Source organism: Cyprinus carpio, chromosome B25, assembly GCF_018340385.1.
Source record: "Cyprinus carpio isolate SPL01 chromosome B25, ASM1834038v1, whole genome shotgun sequence".
Classification (NCBI taxonomy): Eukaryota; Metazoa; Chordata; class Actinopteri; order Cypriniformes; family Cyprinidae; genus Cyprinus; species Cyprinus carpio.
This window is the reverse complement of record NC_056621.1, coordinates 20559899-20582011: the sequence shown is the minus strand read 5'-3', so window position 1 is coordinate 20582011 and position 22113 is coordinate 20559899. Positions and strand designations below refer to the sequence as shown.

General features: G+C 37.9%; 2 protein-coding genes across 6 annotated transcripts in view; one reads left to right on the top strand and one right to left on the bottom strand.

The window, feature by feature from the left end:
* The window catches only part of LOC109050796 (transcription factor Maf-like), a 79681-nt gene extending 71716 nt beyond the window's left edge, over positions 1–7965 (top strand). For 4 of the 5 annotated variants that reach the window (XR_006158621.1, XR_006158622.1, XR_006158623.1 and 1 more), the window contains one exon: positions 651–7965. The gene's annotated coding sequence lies outside the window, so the exon portion shown is untranslated. The remainder of the gene's footprint in view (positions 1–650) is intronic. The other variant, XM_042753321.1, reaches the window with a different exon arrangement.
* wwox (WW domain containing oxidoreductase) overlaps positions 1145–22113 on the bottom strand; it is a 227186-nt gene continuing 206217 nt past the window's right edge. The window contains 1 exon segment of the mRNA XM_042753325.1: positions 1145–1934. Within this exon segment, the coding sequence (XP_042609259.1) occupies positions 1743–1934 (192 nt within the window). The 3' untranslated portion in view covers positions 1145–1742.

The window sequence follows — 22113 nt, the reverse complement described above, 5'->3', positions numbered from 1 at the left end:
TTTATGATTGGTTTCTTGATGTGTCAATTACTCTGTTGGAGCGAGTAATGCGTGTGACAGGCCGTTTGTTTATGGAGTTGTTCCGGGTCATGGTCAAAGCCTCGTTAAACACACAGGCAAGGAAGGGTTCAGCTCATGTCACTCCTGGGGAACTCGCTCACCCCTGACGCACAAGAGAAGTGCTCTTCACTGGTCCTGGAATATAAAAGACTCTTCCTAATTTAGTTATCCCAATGTGCGCATAAAAAAAGTAGTGTAAAAACATTTTGTACTGTATGCTGAGCATGCATCATTTATTAGTAGTGATGTCTATGAACACAGTTTTAAGCCAGTTCTTCTCAATGACTTTGTTGAATAAATTCTCACTTACTCAACTTTCAAGTTAAAGCTGTGAGGTCAGTTTGACGGCATAACTTAATATTTGACGCAAGCAATCCAATGTGATATTAAACTATATTTATTATTATTTGTAACTTAAAAAAATCATGAATGGATAGGTTAATCATTTTTTAACTTGAAATTAATAATCCTAAACTGATTATGAATCAAATGCAAAAACAATTAAAAATGAATCTTACCAGCCATATACAAAGAATACGTTATATCATGTTTAAATTTTTAAATAATTCTCTTTTTCTCTTTCTTTACAGACAGTGTAACACTGGAATGCTTCTGGCTTAGGGTGACCCATGGCTCCAAGACTGCCACAAAGCACAACCTCTCCAAAATTCACCCCTGATGAAGACAATGATGAGGAGGAGGAAGATGATGGAGGACTGAGAGAAATCAGAAACTCTTTATCAACCTGAGTGCCCTTCCTCAGCCTTACCCACAATCCCCTTCTACTGACTCTACCCTGATTTTACAGTCAGATGTCTCGCCAACAATGAAAAACAAATTAGGAAAGCCTTGAAACATCCCTGCATGCTTGATGATGCAGTCCAGACAATAAAAGGAATTCAAAACGGAACTTCCACCAGATATTTCCAGACCAGGTGGACTCTTTCTGTCTCTCTGTCACTGACGGCCCTCCGGTTCTCGTACCAGATGCTGTTTTATTGTACTTCACATTAGCCCAGCATTTTATAAAAGGTGGTTGGGAGGCTCTAGCCAGATGGGGTAAAGAAAGAAAACAGCATTTAAATTCTTTCCGAACAGCATCTTGTGTATATTGTGTACAGGATATGAATACAGGCTTATTCTTAGCAATTTGAAGACACCATGTTTGTAAATAGTTCACAGATTGTACATTTTCCTGCATTATGTCTTTGTAGGTTACACCATTCCAACATTTATTCAACATTTTTATCTGTACAGACACAAAGCTTGACATTGATCTTGAGTATTTATATTCTGTAAGCATCCATTTAAACCATATAGACCCCTCTTAAGACAACTCAAATGTTATTGCTTGTTAAGGAGACATTTATAGAGTGATCTAGACCTAGTTAAACCCTAATGCCGGATTGAGTGACTACGCCTTTGAGAACGAGAGAAACACAATTGAATTGCATCTCTCGCTGTCTCTCTGCATCTCTTTATCTGCTGTAGAAATCCCAGCCCATGTGGTTCTAGTTCCCGATTCCCAGATAACTTCCAAGCTTGATTGCCAACGTCCTTGTACAGTTTTTGAATTGCATCTTTTTTGCCCCTTCAAACAATGATTATCTTATGCCTGAATCCTCTACATAGCTGTGACATTCATGTAGGTGACCCTGCGAGGGTCGCGGGGCCAGGAGGGGTCAGAGAACCTGAGGGGGGGTGGATCTCTCCTGGATGAGCCTCTCGCTGAGTTCCCAGAGGCTGAGGGCGGCCGTAGGGTCCTGGGCCTGCTGAGAGGGCAAGCAGCGGAAGCAATTGTTGAAGTACATCCCTCCGATACCCTCCAGCTCTGGAGCCACGGCGCAGTAGACTGTAGTGGCCGCTCCCTGTTGCTGTGGATACAAAAATGAAAATATCAGAATAAACTGAAGCAATGTGAGCAAAAATAAATACTGTTGTTCTTGTATGGAGCCTGAAGAACTGGGTGACACTCTTCAAAGGTTCGGGGCAATACCAAAGACACCTCTAATCATCTGAGACTTGCTTTTTTTTCCCCCTAAAACTGATCCTGAGAAGGGGGTGCTTCACAGACTTTCAAAAGACACCATGGGATAGACTGTGAACTTGTTCAAATGGAGTTCCTGTTGTACTCGTACATCAGACACATGGCTGTCAACAATCTGCATGCTGTCATATAGGTATCTGCCAAATACTAGTCTAGGAACCACCGAGATGAGCTGGTTTATGGTGGAAGTGTTCAATTCTGGCAAGTTCTATAAAAGCTTTTAAGGTGGACTCAAACCTCTTGCTGTCTGAATGCTGTATCCTCTCTAGGGTTCAAAGGTTAGCAGAACAACCAAGCGACAACAATAGCAATGACATGCCTTGCCGTTATCTCCTCTGTAAGTAGGAAAAACAGGATATAATATCTCAGAAACTGGAACTGAGAAGCACTCAATTGGCAGGTTTATTGTATATCTCTTGCACGCCTGCCAAGAATCACAGACAATGATCAACACACACACAAAAACAGTATAGTTGTAGATACTGTACATAGCAGAAAGGAAGTGCTTTGGGGAAGTCTTGTAAAGACGACTGTGGGGAAGCCTGCCAAAACTGTCCATTCATCTCATGTCAAAGGGATTTCTGGATGTCACCGAGTCAATGGGGACTTTCTGTCATTGCTGGAAAAGGCATCTTCACACACAAACACAAATTTAAATCCTAAACAAGGGATCCAGCACAAAGATATCCAATGAAAGGGTACCCAAGTTGGAGACGTATACCCCAAATCCCAATATCCTCTGTAACGAATGCATAAACGGTCAAGCCCCATGAAAATCTCTGAAGGGCCATTCACACTGACAGCGTTTTGAAGCAACAAAGCAACCGGAAGTCATTTGTTGATTTGACACGACAAGGCCGACAAATACCATTGGCAAGTTCAAATTAGGTGACTACCAATGCAGATACACAGATACAACTACTGCAGTTGCTATTAGGACTTTGGCAAACTCCAGTGACTTAATCGTTTTCAGTGTGAACCCCTTTTAAGACAGAAGGCAGTTACTTGAATTTCTTTTTTAAAATGTAAAGGTGAAGTCAAGGTGTAATTTTGGCACCAATCTAGCCAATACAAGTGAAATTGCGCAAAACAGTCCTCCATTCTTCCATTTTTCGAAAAAGAGTTTGTCTTCAATGTCACACCATTGGTTGAGTAAAAATTTGAAATGTTGGTTTAAGACTTAACTAGTTTAAAATCAGAGTGGTATCAGTGTTCAGCCACGGTTCAAAGGTCAGCCTAGCAATCCAAACCCCTCACATTACTGAATTGCTCATGAAACGTCAAAACCACTCATTTGTGTCCGATATGCAACATGTACGCCCCCAGTCATGCCTCTTTTAGTGTTTATTTTGTTCATGGCCTCGGGTTTGATTGTTTACACAAAAACAAATGACTCTTCACGTCTTACAGACGCTCTGCACTTTTCCACATGAAAGATAAGCGGCAAATTTTTAGGGATGGTTAGTTATCCCGGGGTTTTAACTGTCTTGGGGAAAGAGGGATGAAGATTTAGAGGAAAAGAAAAACATGTCAGACAGAATTAGAGTTGACGTGCAGTTCAAATGTTTCCAGACTCCTCTTATGTCCCTCCTCTCACAGAAGAAACCGTCCTGTGCTACTTCACACGCAACTCCTGCAGGAAGTTAACTTCTGTGAGATGCACATGAAATAGATGGCTGCTTTATCTTCAAATAGTGCAGGAGCGTCTCAGATCTGAAAAAAAGTGCAGGGCAACGTTAAGGAGATCATCTGGCAGACGTTTACAGGGATGTGCACCGATGGCCAACTCTTTAAACGGACGCAAATACACACGCGTCGCAACAGTACAAAGACTTTGTCTCATTTAAGGAGCCAAATCAACAGCTGTAGCTCAAGCTGGCAAAGACTGTGACAGAACGCTTGTTAGATACACACGCACACACAAACTCGCAGGAAGAAAGCCAAGGCTGTAGCCAGAAATTCAGCGAGCGAACTTCACGCGCTCATCCCCATTTAGTGTGTTTTTCTGTATCTGCGTGTGTCGGACCAAGCGTCTTTTGAAGTACACAGATGCTGCATGTTGCTTTGGTTAGCGCGGCAATAAACATGACATCAAAAGGATGGATCTTTCTGGAGTCTTACCTGCTTTTGCAGTGATAAGTTAATACATATTTGAAGCTGGGAATATGAAAGGATGGAAAATGTCACTCAACCCCTCTAGCGAACCCAACACAGTGAGTCAGTATGCAGAGATGCACTTTATGGATTCACTGCTCTTGTAATTACATTTAATGTTGTCATATGCACAAAAAAAGTGTTCAAAGCTGTGTGAAATTATTTCCCTGGTTATTAAGGTGAGGTTCTAATAAGAGAATCTGCTAGACTTGTCTTAGCTTTCGATGAGCTCATTAGGAAAAACAAATGTGCACTGAAATCCAAACCCAGAATAAAGGTTTAGAAACCATATAAATGGCCTGCAAGTATTGATTTTTATAATGTCCCAATATTTTACATCTTTATGGTCACATACATGTTTTAAGCAGGTATGCTAACGCTAGGCTCCACGTTTTTATTTTAGCAGGAAAAAAAAAAAAAACAAGCAGCTTAAACTAGCCTGAGGTGGTTCAGCTCATCTTGAACACCTGACCAGGCTGGTGTTCATCTGGTTTAACTGGTTGGCCATCTGCTCTTCTGGCCTGACCAGCTGAGAAGTACCCAAAAGCAGATAATCAGATTAGCCCGACCACTGAAAACCAGCTTGGTATCTAACAAACCACTTCAGGCTAGTTCAAGAAGTGTTTTTCAGCAGATTCTTCATTAGAATACAGTACCCACCAGCTCAAAGTTAACACTAATACACTCCTCACGAGTGCACATGCTCCATTGCAGTTGCCACTTGGTGCTGCTAATGCCTTCTGTAATGACGCACTGTGAAGACTAGCATGACTGAGATTACCAGCGCTAATGGATGTGGAGCGTGATTTCAGCGCTGGATAGCATGCTGCTGTCCCTTAGCCAAACAATGGGCTGAAATGAATCAAAATCCTCTTCCAAATGTGCTTTAGCCCATTTCCAAAGCCTGCCTAGACTTCCTAGTGGATGTTAGATGCAGGGAGAACACATGGTTAAATCCCAGCAGCCCCACATTAGAGCTGTGCCAAATGAATGGGGCTAACGCAGAACTAGCAGTTAGCTTATGCGACTTTATTACAGTAATCGCCATCTGAATTACAGCTTAGAGCGTACAGTCGGCTTGATTGTTCAGTTGGGATTTAGTACATGTGCTTTATTAGAACTCTGAACATTGAATACATTCCCATCAAGCTTTCTCAGATGCATCCTCACTAAATATAGATCTGCGATTGATCTATTGAGGCTCTAGACTGGAACACCATTTCCTTTATCCGTTAACAGCGGGACAATAATAGCGTTTCTAACCATGAGCCTCCTGCTTTGGTGTATTTAGCTGAGGGAGATGGTGAGATTGGATTGTCAGACTGAATAAGAGAACATGGATCTTATTGCCGTTATGCTGAACCTCCTGGCACTTGACCCTGATGGCCCTTTTGGGCAGATAAGCTTTATGATAAAACGCATTAACATGCTGGACCAGGTACTGCTCGCATTTATCAAGAGCTCAGCCCAGAAAACAGAGATAGCGAGAGCTGCAGATCAGTTAAAGCAGTGGTTATCAACTGGTTTCGCTTCAGGACACAAGATTTATCATTGGGCATTAAGGACGTCCCAACACATGACTACAACTGTCTGTTGTACAAAAGTCTTTGATGCTGTATTGTTTTATTAGTGGTTTCCCAAACATGAGGATGACGTATGATGTTATCTGCCTAATTTTGCTAGCTTTTACCAAGAGAACCACAAATTTATTTGGACAAACGGGCTTTGACGCCAACAATTTTGGCGCCAACATTGTTTTTCCTTTCTGTCCACAATTTGAACAAAAAATGGGTTGAGAGCCACCAGTTGAAGAACCACTGAGTTAAATACTGCAGTATTCAAACTTCTACGAAAACACAAACCGCCGAATCCGTTTGATCATTTTTGCAGCAATACTAACAACCAAACCAAAGCAAATAAAACAAAGAGCAACACTTAAACGCTTCCTCTGTCAAATATAATAAAGGCCGAAAATGGACACAGCATACCATTCACTCCAAAGTCATGCAATAAGTCCATTTGTCACTTTTACGTGCGTAAATATCTAATGTCTTCCTGTATCAAATGCAATTTTCAATATGAAACCTCATGCATACAGATCCAAATAAGTCATTTTGTTTAGCAATAAATAATTGAGATGATAAAACCATGTCCTAACCAGGTGGAATACGATAAAGCAACATGCTTGGTTTCTACGATTTTTCGTCTAAAATCCTGCTCTTCATAATTGTATATTTACCTTTAAATATGCTCGTAGTGTCTGGTTAGCGTGCTTCTTTTTGATTAATACAGGTGCTTAATATTTCCAGAAATGATATACAATTTCACGCCTTCTATTTGTTAAACCCAGGAATGGTGCCCCCATCATGCACACCTGGTAAAATCTGACTGTATCTAGTGTACAAATTGTGATTTAATTCCTCTTTTACCATCAGTATTAAAGTCCTGTGCTGGCTGAGCGTTTATAGTTGGCGGACATAGTTTTTTCCTGTAGTTCTGGTGTCACTATACACCGTGAACGGACATGATCCTTTTTCCATGTAGTTTCTCCAACACCCTCACAATGTAGAGTATCTGTCATATAGAGCATCACGTTATAATCAGCAGAGAAAATCACTTGAAAGTGCAAGTTATGACCTTACTGGGTAAGAGTTATATCCCTTTGTTTCTAGAAAGGTTGTGTTGAATTTTCTGTCATTGGTGCATGTAATAGGTTAAGAAAAATGGTGTAAATTTTCCCGTCATCGGTCTCATGTTGTCGTGAGCGATCTGTCCACCTCTGCTGTCAGTTCCTCTGTGTTGTACATACATCTGTAAATATTGAACAGCTATGCATGCTGACACTCTAGCAATTGTTTCAGGTACTTTTATAATCAAAAATGCATATGGCATGTGCTAAAAAAAATATAAAAAAAAGTGAATTGAGAAAAAGTAACATAATAAAACGATTGGTCAAATAAACATGATCTCATAAACCGATGTGAAAAAATGGTGATTTTTTTTATTTTATTTTATTAGACTTTGTTTTTGTTATAAGCAATTATATCTTTGGCTGTCATTCCCAGTGTCTTTTCTTGTTATCCTTCAGACATTTTTGTAGGAGGGTTGAGGCAAACACGATATCAAAATGATATTGGGTAGGGAGGATGATCAATGTTAATTGTATGGATTTTGAACCATGGCCCTACATTTCAAAACCAAACTTCATATGCTCACAGAATAACGATGTGTATTTTATTGGTAATTTATTCTGTCTGTATCCTGGTTTTCTGACTGTAACAACCAAACAAAAGGCAAATGTCTTTTATTTCAGCACTTTTTTTTGTACATATCATGTATCTTGCTATATTCTATTATATGGCCATGAAGTGATTGACTTCAGCGATTCCCAAGAGTATTGCGATTAGTTTTGCCTCAGCCCTATGCAACAACCTGTACATTTATAACCAAACCAGAGACTATTCTATGAAGGAGATCATGGATCCAATGGAGGAAGAGGGACTGTTTTTTTTAGGAATGTTTATTTTCAATTCATGACGACCATGATAGTTGGAGGTGTCTGATTTTTAATCTGTGCTAAAGATATTTTAAATTTAATAAATAATCATTGTAACAAGATGTTCAGTGGTTTGGTTCTTTGCCATGATGTGTTTTTTAATTTGGATGGTTTAGTGATATTAGAGTAAATTGGTATATGTACAATACATCAACCTCGTCATTGTGCCACGTAATTATTTTATATTTTCGTTTTTTTACAATATTTTCATACATTGTATTGTTGACAGCATTCTTCAAGCTCAATCCTGTTATCATGTTATTGTAAGAAAAATATATAAAAAAAATTCTCTTTAATTTGTGGGTGAAATGTGTTTATCAGTTACAGCAAACCAGCAATTTGTCGCAAACTAACAAGCCCATATTTATCGCCCATATTATGTTATCCATTTTCGTATAAAGTGCATTTAAAGTATGTTGTATATTTATGTATGCTTATATTTTTATATTTACGAAGTAAGTAATTTTTAATGTTAATACATTTACTTTATTTCTTTTTATGAAGATTTAATTAGATTAAGACAAGAAAATAATTAAATCATGCAAAATATTAGTTTACTGTGTGTAGGCATCCAAATTCTTATAATCCTCTTATAAAACAAATAAAAATAAAACTAATCATATAATATATAGTTTGATCTCCAGAAAAGTAAACGCCCCTTTCATTTAACTTTTGTTAAAATAATAATAATAATAATAATAACTTAAACCTTTAGTTTGTGGTGTCCCCTAATAATTATAAATAATTATTAATATAAAACAAAAAATAAATAACATTTCGCTACTTTTATCCAAAACATCTGACTTTTTTTTTATTGCTCTATTATGAATTGCATAAAAAAGTGCAGGCCATATTCATAATTATATTTATCTTGTTCTTGACGTCTAGTTCTTGGGAGACATTTTTTGGTCAAATAAAAAAATTACAGAGTTTCACAGATCTTGTTTGTCCAGTTTGAACCTCCCCCATCCAAACCCCCAAAAGTCGCATCTCTATCACAAAAGAGCGTGAAAAACCAATCCTGACAACATTTACGCAGTTCCTCTTTTTCTTTCACCTCTCTCTCCATCTGTTTTTCTGTCTTTCCCCTCGTTTTTGTTTACCTTGGCATTCAGTGGCGGTGCTCTCAGCGAGCCGACAGCTCATCTGAGCGTGCTCCAGCCAGCTGTGAGGGGGACACTGGGTAAAGAGTAAACAGCCGCGATGGCCATTCTTTCTGCCCAATGAACCGCCGGAGAGAGGATTTACACCACAAAACACACTTCACAAATTCTGAACACACACACACCTCCACGGCCCGTGGCCCGAAAAACAGAGGAATAATGGTCCTTTCAGAGTGCAGGGGCTGGGATTGAACCATCTCCTCTCCCGAGGAGAACTGCGATAATGTACACAGTCATAGAGCAAACAGATGAAGCATGCAGACAACAATATGGTGCATCTACACTGAAACTGTGAATAGCCTGAAAATGAACAGGAACAGACCTGGAGGTCAAGGCAAAATGGAGGTCAAGGCACAGGAAAAAAGTAGCTGGAGGAAAGAATAAACTTAGAAAAAAATATAAATCAGATCCAAACAAAGGATTAACCATTTTAAAGATGCAAAAATCTTCTAATTTTAAACAGAAATCACAGTCCTAACACATAATTCAAAATATGTATTAACACAGTACCTATTTTTACATACTTATTTAGAATGTATAATGTGCGTATATTATGTATGAGTGTATAAGGTATGTCAGACTCAAACCTTCGTCTCCTATATCAGCGCAAGAGCTCAACACATCTTTAGCACAAGTGCTAAGCTCTGCGTCACAGCTCAGAACAGATCACGATTTCAACAATTTTATGCTAAAAGGTGAACAACAAAAACACCTAAACTGGACAGAGTATTTCAGTCTCACTGTTGTCCTCTAACAGACGAGAATCTTTCTCTTCACCTCCAGAAGGGAAGGATGGTAAAGGATGATCAATGTGCGTGCAGGACTGCCAGTGAATGAGGCTTGATGATTACACTCTCGTATTCTTTTGTCAGGGCCATAAGGTAGCAGGACCTTGCCCCACCACATGCATTAAATCCTATTAAAATCGCCTTCATTATAGCGGAGGCCTGTGTGTAATGGAATGGGGAAAGGCGCCCTCCGTCTCCCCCGAGTCTCGTTCTACTGATGGTGGAGCCCATTCCCACAAACCCATTCTCACTCTCTCAAGGGTGAGTAATAACATTCATGTTGGCGAGGTGTGCAGAGAGAACGGCCCATGTAGATTTCCACAGCCTTAGGACAACCAGCTAAACACCAGATTTTTCTTGCTATTTTATTATATTTCAGCTCTTTAAAAAAATTAAAGCCTTCCCTAGACCACATGCTCAGAAAAAAAAGACAACACAAAATCATTTATAAATATTGATTAGTTTTTGTATTTATTCATTTGTGCACCTTCAAGTGTTCATCTACTTTTTTTTTCTTTTTTTTTTTTACATGAAACACTTGTTTAACATGCAATTAAAATAAATAGGGCCCACAGCTGTCAGGCAAGACTTTCAGTAAAAACAGCTTCAATTTTAGGCTTTTCTGCACTCTAACTATGAAGTAGTGCTATGGTGCTTCTTCCTTTTTTGTGCCATCACGGGCTCTAGTCCCAATCCACTTTTACTGCACGGAAAAAAGAGCAGCATGAACATTTTTCAAAACTTCTCATTTTCAATTTTACAGTAGCAAGTAAGCCATATGATATCACGTTGCTTCTTGCAACACTTTCAAAGTGCATTTTCAGTTTGATCTGAAACAGATGAATGTGATTCTGGCAGCGGTTGGTATATGTTTGAAATGAAATGTCTAGTGAGTGGTGGTAAAAGGTTAATGCTCACGTTTGAATAATGTAGCACTTACATGAAACCCTACCCTAATCCCAACCAATAATGTTAACAGAAGCAAGCGTGAGATAAAAACAGTTGCTGAAACATCCATGCCATTTTAGCCTGCTTCTCAGAGCTGTTGTTTAATTATATTTAATCATTTTCATGCTGAAAAATAGGCTGGTTATGTGATGCAAACAGAAAAATGTATTAGTTTACAAATCATGCGCTAAGGTAAAAGTGTTTTGAGGTGATAATATAGTATTGTGCAAAGTACTGCTCTTCTACTTTCAAGCTTCTTTATAAAAATATTGGATTCACTCTTTTTTTGTGAACATTTTATTTTTATTTTTTGGAACTGATTGATTGTAGGTCTCATTGATCTGAGCTTACACTCTTACATTTTTGAGTGAATTTAGCCAAAAACATAAAAATTTAAATCTATAAATGCGCTTCTTTCACTCTAAGGTGCATAAGCTCAGATCAGTGATGCCTATGACCAACTGCTTTCAAAATGAAATGCAAAACCTGTACTCAATGAAAGAAAACTAGTTGACAAAAAGACTGAATCCAATTGCTGATAAAAGCATAGCAAGAGCTTTACAAGCAATTTCTAAAAGTCTGGTCATTTTAGACTGGAAAAAACAGCTACACAGCTACTTCTGAATATCTGCCAATGCAGAAAGATGATTTTTGCCCACATAATGGTGCAATCTACAATCAGGGGCAAACTAGACCACACTAACCAGACGTACCTCAACCCTTTGGTGTGGACAGATAAATTACTCATCTCTAGATATGAGGGTCTTCAAGTAAATTCTACATTTCAGGTCTGACAGTCTCTGTAAGACATATAGAGATGCCTCCTGACCACTAAAAGCGAGGTTGACGCAGGAAAAAAGGGCGCCTAGCGCTCACAGAGTTCACAGCGGTGTAAGTAATGGCCAGTCATTGTGAAAGAGCCTCAGAATAAATCGCCGGCGGTCGTCCACTCAAAGCAAACACAAGAAAGTGAGAAAAGTGAAATCAGACACAGTCTGACAAATAGAGCAAGTTGGGAAATAAACACAGCTGAAGTGGCAATCATTCAGCAGTCTATCCCGACTCTCTCCTGGAGAACATCGCCCCGGTGTGGACCGCGCTTTCCGATGAGATAGAGCGCGTGTCAGCCGTCACACTCCAGCCCGAGATGAAGGGAGGGGGCCGGAACGGGATGGGGTGGGAGGGGATGAATGAGCGTGGGGGTATTAGGACACGGAGCACCCAGGGGGAAAACGATTGGACTCGGAAGGACTTGTGCAGCCACTGTGAAACTATCTAGTTTTTATCTTTCGGAAGGACTTCCGAGGTGATCCGAAGAACATAATTATTTTCAGCTAATAAAAGCAACATATGCTAAGACAATAAAAGTCCTTATTGGACATCTATTCATTAAAACGGGGGGCTGTAAAAAGAGGGGAACTTTTGCATGCGGACGGGATTTAAAATGAATCGGGAAATCAGCTTAAAGCCGGGCGCTGGGCTGCGCTCTGAAATGAGCTGAATAAAACATAAGAGGGCTGTGGGTTTATTGGGCGTACTCGCCGCTCTCAAAGATCTTTGAAGGAGGAAGAAATTGGCAGCTATTTAACCCTGCTCATTCATTTCCACAGAAGGTAATGACTGCGGGTCACTGGAATAAAGAAAGTCAGAAAAAAAAAGAGTCCGGTCTGGTTGTGACTGCAGGTCTTTGGGGTTTGATAAAGGAGCTTAAAAGTCTCTCATCCTCTGCACCTGTGTCCACTTCAAAAACCCGCACTCATTCTCTCTCCTTCACTTAGACATCATTATATTCTTTCCAAAAGAATATTTTAAAGTATGGCTGAAGGCATGATTTGATGATATTTGAAAGTGTGGTATCTGAAAGTGGTTTAATAATGGGCATATACACACACGCACACACAAACGTCCCCACATATTTCACGAAGAAGAAAAACTACTGTAAGAAATGATAGTTTTATCTATATTCCTGCTTTTATTAGCGAGGACAGTAGTGAGGAATGAATCAGTTCATATTAATAGAGTGATTTTTTTTTCACGTATACATACATATATATACATACATATATATATATATATATATACATACATATTTTTTTTAGTTAATTTTTTTATGTGTATATATATATATATACACAGCTGGATCTTCAGCATCATTACTACAGGAATAATTCTAATTTGGTGATTTGCTTTACAATAATTATTTTTATTTTATTATTATTCTCATCAATGTTTAAAAAACAACAACAACCTTGAAATAAAATAAACTGAATAGATTTTTTTCAGCTAGTTGCCACAAGGCATTTTTTTATTAAGTTTATCTCTGATGTATACAAATATAACTAAAATAACTAATAAAAATGAATGAAAATGACAAAAACGCAACAAAATAGCAAAGTTCACTAAAATCAAAGTGAAAATACTGTATATTTAAAAATGATGTGATATCTCAGTGATAATAAAGCAACTCTAGTGCTGCTTAATGTTAAAAAGAAAGGTCTAAGGAGCAGCATTATTTTAAATAGATTTTTTTTTAAAATAATAATAATATAATTATATAACAATTACAAATATATAATACTTTTGATCAATTTAATGAGCCCTTGCTGAAAAGTTTTATATTCACGATAACATGAGAAATTTGTCTCATATATGCAAATCAAAACAAGTACACACTGGCTGTGTTCAGCTTAGCATACTACCGCAGGACTCTTAGTGTATACTGCAGCACATACTATTACACTATATGCACCTTATTTGCCAAAATACAGTATTCAGCACAGCACACTTTGTGATTAACTGTATCCCACCATGCATGTTTATTAAACTGCTTTTCTTGACTGATTATTAACTCAGACAGCCAATAGACTTGAATTTAATTAAAATATCCACATTTAGCTTGAATTATAACAGGTCACTATTAAGAGGATTAAAGGTCACACTTTATTTTAAGGTCCAGTTCTCACTTTTAACAAACTATTAACTATGACTTTTGCCTCAATAAATTTCTAATTTGCTGCTTATTAATAGTTAGTAAGGTTTAGGTATTAAGGTAGGATAAGGAAAATTAGTAGAATATTTTCATGCATAATAAGTGCTTCAAGCACTAATAAATAGCCAATATGTTAATAATAGGCATGCTAATAAGCAACTAGTTAATAGTGAGAAATGGTCCCTATACTAAAGTGCTACCAGATTAAAAGTGCTCTTAATGTCACTGTGACAACAATGCAGTTTTGTAATGTTCGTTGAGTACATCTCTGCATCATGCATGGTTTCCATGCTATTTTAAGCAGTCAGTAGCAGTGTGGAGTGTATAGTGCACAGTAAGCAGCATGCTAGTGCTCCATCCTACACACTGTAAGGCCCAGCGCTGGAGTTAGTGTGTGATCAGTGCACCTGATTGCTGTGTAATGGAGGTGTTGGGACGCTAGCGAGCAGCTCAGAGGCCCAGTCTAGCTAAGCTCAGCTCAGCTCAGCTAAGTCAAGCCCAGCAAAACACAGGTGGATTAATAAGGCCAAAGACAGGTGCTCTCTCCTCCAGAGCTCACACTTCTCTAATTGGTCTCATAAGACCCCCTGTGCTCAGAGACTGTGCTCCTGTCCTGAAGAATTCCTTCACACACACACACACACACACACACACACACACACACACACACACACACACACACACAAACACAGGTGTTAGAGAGACGACTAACACTCACAGTCTCTCATTAGCAGGGTTGAGCAGTGTCTACCTTAATAAAGTCATTATCACACCTGTGACTGCAAGCTGAGAGACAGATTAACTTTTCCTAAAAAACACACACATACATAAATATATACAGTTAATAAATAAATAAACATATTTAACAATGGTCTAACAAATTACATATACAGACGGTTTGTTTCATGAACGAGGCCGTTTTTAATATAAATTGAGATATTTTTAGGAAAATGTGTTTTAATTTTGTTTTTTCTTTTGGATTTCCTTGGCACTTTTTGTAATAGAAATAGTGAAAGGAAAGAGAGGAAATGTAATCAGGTCACAATTGAACCCACATTTCCTCCACAACCTCTGGTGCATGTGCAGCAACCACTGGCCCACAGTTCTGACAAAAATATTTAATTAAAGATGAAACTGTTTTGTTAAAGAGATTTTTAAGAGATTATCAATCTATTTTAAGAGTTTTGTTGACAAAACTAACTAAATAAACAAAACGAAACGAAACAAAACAAAACAAAACAAAATTAAAAAACAAAACAAAACAAAACAAAACAAAAAATCTATTTATTATGTTTGTCTTTTAGTAAATCAGTTAGGACTGCTGGGTGGCCATCATATACTGTTATCTTTTCAGTTTGTTACAAAAAAGCTATTTTGTTCAGTGTTCAATTTATTTTTGTTGCAAAAAAAGATGCATTTCTAACACTGTTCCTTTCCAAAATATAACCATCAATCTCAAATTCACACCAGTGGCCATGCTAAACAAAACGTTCATTAATATGAATTACTTTTCTCAGCTTTTGACTTGAAGGTAACAAACTAGCGCTGCAGCAGAGCGTGGAACAGTGGAGTTAATGAACTGAGCAAACAGATTATTTTCCAATAGCGAAAGAGAAGTGTTGACACAATACAGTACAAACCCGCTGCAGAAAGAGACGGTTCAGCGCGATTGTCCCGCCACAATAAGATAATCTCTTCCTGACAATGGTTAGAGTAAATTACAGAGGCCTACTGAGACATATATTATGCGTTCCTGGTATTGCACGCCGGTTAGATGCTTTGTACTGATGATACAATTACACAGAAATTTGAAAGAAAATAAAGCAAACGATATGTGGGAAGATATCAAAATAGTATCAAAAATGAAAATGATGAAGGTTTGTGCTCCAAACAATAACGAGAAAAGTTTGCGCTCTTTTCTATCAAAAGGGTTTATCCGTGAGCGTTTTGATTATTACTTTGCTTCTCCTTGTCTGCTCTCCCGAATCTTTTCTCGTTTCGTGGGTCTGTGGAGGTCGTTGGTGGGACTTGATCTTAAATAAAAAAGTATTGCTGCACCATTAAGCGCAGATAGTAATGATATTAATTTGCCAAGACTGTGTCATTTTCACAGGAGAGCAACTAGCAGAAAACATTATGAAAATGTCGGAGAGGACTGGTAATTGAGTTGATTAGTGTGACCTTGGTTGGGAAGGTAATAGAGGGGCGAGTGAACGAAGCGTGCGGGCTAGAGTTATGACCCTCTCTCTCTCTCTCTCTCTCCTTTAGCTCCGTGAGGAGCAGGGTTTGCTATTTGTTGGGGGTTACTGGGAGCGGCGTGCGCTCGCTCTGACAGAGTAATACGCTGTGACTAGCCGAGCTTGTCGTGCTACTTAGCGCTTTTTCCCGGAGAGTAATGAGGGTGCAAAAAGAGCGGCTCTGTGCTCGTCGTAAAGGCCTGGGCCAAGCCTAGTGCTGGGATTAGCCAATTCAGAGCCAAAAATGAAAAAAAGCTTTGCATTTAGAGTAGATTGCAGAGAGCTTGGCTACAGACAGCAGAGAGACCGAATCCATTAAAAAATACAAGGCCACAGGAAAAGTGTCTAAATGATTTAGCTATTTGTCTATATTTGTACAAATGAAAGCATCTCGTTTGTTTCAGTTTCTAGCATCATATTTGTGGACAAACCAGACTCAAAAACATTTATGATTTTAAAATACACCAATGCAAATGGTGCATTACTATTTTTCTTGGCCTTTTCATCTCTCACCCACACAAAACCAGAAGCACCGCACACAAAGTCGATGTTTGCATCATTGCAGTATTGGCCCAGAGTAGCTGCTGCTGCACAGAAAAGTGGTTCACTTCTGTTTTACGACTTTTATGGGGTAATGAAACTAATGAGCTGATGCCCAACCCCCTCCATTTCCTCCACGTTGACTGTGTGTCTGTCAGGAGCAGCTCTGAGTCCAAACGGAAGCCATCAAACCCGAACAAACCGTAGAGTTAAACGCTGAAGTTTCACAGTCAATTCTCAATCATTTATAAGCATGTTACATCCCTAAAATATGATTATATTTTAGTAATTATATTATATATATAATATTATACTGTATAAAATTAAAATATGAAATTATTAAAAAATATATTATTTTAAGCAACGGGTTTCTTCATTAACATGATAAAATAACTGTCATGTACAGCACATATTGGAATATGGAATATTGCTTTTATAAAGAGTCAAATCCATCCATTTTATAGCATTTCATTGTCATGTCACTTTCATGACTAAAACGATCCAACAATAACAATAGGTTGATAATAGCCAAAAACTGAATCGATACACAAAACTACGAGAGCAAGACACAGCCCACTTAAATATGCTTGGTAAATCACACCCTTCACGATACTCATGGCATGATGGACACATGGATCAAAACATAACAAGTAAATGAGGCATAGACTCATTCCCAACCCTCAGAGAGTCACATCAGCAGATTGGCCTTGTGCCAATTACGGACCAGGAATTGCTGGATATTAGAAAATGACACATATTTATCATAACTGGATGGGCAAAGGAGTTCACCCTGGTTTATACAGCTATATATATATATATTATATATATATATATATATATATATATATATACTATATATATATATATATATATACAGTATATGAAGAGTTCATTTGAAAAAAAAAAACGGAATATCAATCAAACTGCAGTTGGGTTGTTTTGATTAAGTAATAATAACTTAAACAAATACAGGTAATTAACTTAATTAAAGTTGAGCAGATAACTTCACATTTAATGTTTTATAGTTTTAAAAAAAATTGTCACTTGTCATCTGACCTGAATAATTAAAAAAATATATAATAATAATAATGAATTAAAATAAATAAATAGTAAAAATGTGCTTACAAAATATCAAGAATTTTTTTTTTACTGACTATGAAAGTGTTATAAATAATAATAAATGTATAACAAAATGTTTAATAAAATATCTAGAACATTTACAGTGACTATAAGAATGTAATAAACAAACAAATGTATAAATTATGTATATATATATATATATATATATATATATATATATATATATATATATATATATATATATATAGTGATAGAATATCCTGACACAATGGTCCTACTTATACTGCTATTTACCAAATAAATAATTTAATGGATATGAACACTTCATTTTCAGTTTAAATTATTAAATCACATGACATGATACTGAAGACATGCAACTTGGTAAGTTGGTTGCTTGGGACAATGGTCAAATGTGCAGTTTAGCCCTCATTATAAAAATTATTTGACTGCAGAATGACACGACTGACCAACCAGAATCAGTATTACATAGAGCCATGTAATAAATACAAATACATAGAGGTGTGAAAGTGTCTGAGACACAATTATTTACTGAGATACCCGAATTACTGGCTACAAAGCCAAACACATAACAAATACATACATACACATGTGTGTGAAGTGGCGACAGGGGCCAGACAGTGTTTTGTCCTTATCAGCTCCTGCCTGCCCATTGACCCAGCAGCTGACAGACCTGACCACAGCACACACGCAAACACCCGCCGTGCCGCATACATTACTGCTGACACTCCACATTTAATTATGCTGCTGTCAGCCACGGCCCCTCTCCTCAAATTCATTTTAATAAACTTTCTCTATGGCTCCGTTTCTTCTAACCACTCTCTCGCTCTCTTTCAAGGTTAGTGCTCATGGAGTCACCTTCAATGTCGGCCCCTAGGGCTATCACACACACACACACACACACACACACACACACACACACACACACACACACACACACACACACACACACACACACACACACACTCACTGTCTCCATCCTTCTCTCTCGCAAACACTCTTGCATGTAAAATTGTCAGAGAGTCTGATAATAACTGACAAACAACCAGGCAATTTACATTTTTTATAAAACAATTTTATAATTGAACATTCCCACATTTTCTGGCCATTTTCTAGTTGCTCATGATCACTGGATTTAAATAAACAGTCAATTAGTCAATGAACTAATTACATGTACATGCATACTAATTATAATAACTACACTTACATTTGTTTCTGAAGACATTTTTAAGTGTAATTCACACTTTGTGTGTCACAGTGATGTAAACCCACTGGTGAATGTAAACTGGAACAGTCTCTGAGGCTTTAAGACACTGCTCATATTTATAGCTATATACATACTGTACATAAGCTATAAAATTAATATCTCACGAGTATAATTACATAATTATTAAACACATTTTATTGTTGTAATACTGAAAGTAAAAAATGTACAGTATCATAGATTTGCACCGCTGTTTGAGAATGAAGCATTTATAAATGAGGCACACAACAAATTAAAATATTTAAGTTCAATACGTCAGCTTCATTCATTCAATATCCAGTGGCTCTAAGTGCAGTGTGTGTTGAGAGGTTTTTGTGAAGTGCTCCTAATGATTGAGATTGGTCTATTACAGCTGTGACCTTTCACTGCCTGTAGACCCTCTAATAGCAAAAAGGGCCTCACCCTAAAACAGACATTAAGAGCAGCAGAGGAAATGTATTCTTTCATTAAAAACATCTTGCATTATTAATTCTGCTTAATATATTCAGCATGCAACCTTTGCCATCTTTGCCGTCTGTGTGTCGTGGGACAAGGAGAGATTAGAGAATGACGGAATATAATTGGACGGATGACAGAAATAGACAGATTAAATCTCAGAGGAAGAGCGTATTAATTAATTAAGAGTGATTACACACACACACACAGATTTTAAAATGAATAACATATTAATGAATTAAAAAATGAGTAAAAAATGAAATCATGTAAAAGTAGACCGCCTCTAAAAGTAGATTTTAATGTGAACTTTCAAACATCGTTTAAACAAGTGTGTCAATTTAATGTATTAGTACTAAATCTAAGTGCATTCATCTAATTGATCTTGGTAAGAGCATAGTACTTTGAGATATCAATTAAATATATGTGTGTGTGTGTGTGTATATATATATATATATATATATATATATATATATATATATATATATATATATATATATATTACTAGAGCAACTCATGTCTGAAATCATTCACTTTCATAGTAAGAAAGGCGGGACTGAAAAGTGTCATTCTGCCAATTCAGCAAACTATGAACTCCAGACTGTAGAGGACTTTTAGGTCGAAGTCCCTGTCCAGTCTTAATGTGAATGTAAATACCGGTTTGGCGTGACGGATTCCACACCTGTTCTCCAGCGTGCCCCTTTCATCCTAATATAGACGGCATGTCCCGATGGATTCCGCACCTCTTTTATCATTTAATATCAAAGTGCATCATCTCTCCTTTCATACCACACTCAATAACCATCAGTGCTCCACTAATGAACAGGTGGTTTGTACCTTAAGAACAACAAATAGTGAATAAAAGTGCCATCAAACTCCTACTGACAAATCGGACAAGACCTGTGGATTTAAAACAGTCTGCACGAACATGATGCACGAACATGAGCGGTGGTTTGGAATGTAACGAGTATATCTGGGTTTCATCAACCCTGTTTCATCCTGCCCTGAAGGGTAATTCATTTGCACTGGAGAGATCACCTAAGCTCTCATGGGTCACTGTGTTTGAGAGTTTTGCAGTAAAGAGACAATGAAGCCGAGGTCTGATTTTGACTGATTTAAAAAAAAAAAGTAGCCTATGGTATCAGATAAAACAGAGACAAAATCTTATGTGAGAGAGACTGAAAATCTACATAGACTACCTGGAAGCTTTTATGATGGGAGACAAAATTGAACATTTTTTGCAGGAGACAGAATTAGTAGGACAGAATTATGCAGGAGCAGGAAAAATCCTGGTAGGATTGGACAGAATTTTGTGGGAGAGAGACAGAATCTTGTGGGAACGGGACAGAATCTGGCAGGAGTGGGACAGACTCTTTTTAGAGCGGGATATATTCTATCAGGAGTGGAATAGAATCTTTTGGTAGCAGAACAGAATCATACATGAGTGGGGTAGAATCTTGCATGAGCAAAACAGAATCTTGCAGGAGTGGGGTAGAATCTTGTGGTAGCAGAACAGAATCATGCATGAGTGGGGTAGAATCTTGCAGGGCAGAACAGGATCTTGCAGGAGTGGGATAGAATCTTGTGGTAGCAGAACAGAATCATTCATGAGTGGGGTAGAATCTTGCATGAGCAAAACAGAATATTGCAGGAGTGGTGTAGAATCTTGCGGGGGCAGAACAGAATCATGCATGAGTGGGGTAGAATCTTGCAGGGGCAGAACAGAATCTTGCAGGAGTGTGACAGAATCTCGTGGTAGCAGAACAGAATCATGCAGGAGTAGGACAGAATCTTGCGTGAGCAGAACAGAATCTTGCAGGAGTGGGACAGAATCTTGCAGGGGCAGAACAGAATCTTGCAGGAGTGGGGAAGAATCTTGCGGGAGCAGAACAGAATCTTGCATGAATACAGTAGAATCTTTTAGGAGAGGGAAAGGATCTTGCAGGAACGGGGCAAAATCTAGCAAGAGTGGGACAGAATCTTGCAGGAGCAGAACAGAATCTTACAGGAGTGGGACAGAATCATGCGGAGATAGTCTAGTGGGAGTGTGACAGAATTTGTTTCAGTGGGACTTAAAAAAATCATCCCACACAGACCTCTACATAGAATGGCACTAGCACCCTGTTCAAAGTATGGGATATTCCATCATCTAATGGTGGAATATCCAATTCTTTGAACTGAATGCATTACTACTTCCTAGAATGATATTTAGGACCAAAAAGGTGTTGTTGTGAATGTCAAAGTCCAGACTATATCTCTTTGCTTAAAATCTGATTATGATATTCAGGAACCCAAAGACACACTTGGTTTTGTTCTGTAACACTCACACATATTGAGTTACTGGCACCTGTGTACTTAGTAAAAGTGTTTTTATGCGGAAGACAAAATAAACAGTATTTAAGTCCTCATGTCTCTTTAGAGAGGACTACAAAAAGCCCATTACTGAGAGTCTTAACCCTGCTCTGTCTTTCCCCTCAGGCTCTGTCTGACTTCCTCTCACTTTCCCTTTCCCCTCAACCCTCCATTCAGGCGTCCTTTTGTCTTCATTTAGTCAAGTCAACCTTGTCCAGAACTCACCAAACAAGGGGCAAAAGCCTGGTTGCAGAGCCCAGGTAACTTCCTGCCAAATTAGCATGCCATTTCTCTCAGAATAAACCCGAAAGGCTACCAACCTGAATGAAGGGGAGGTTGTTTTTTTCTTCTTCTCTCTGTTTGTTGGTCATTAATTCTTGAAAACTGGGTCAAAACTGTTGATTGAGGATCTTAATAATATTAGTTTATATACTAATGACTTGTATAGTGACATCGGTAACACTTTATTTTAAGATAATATAAAT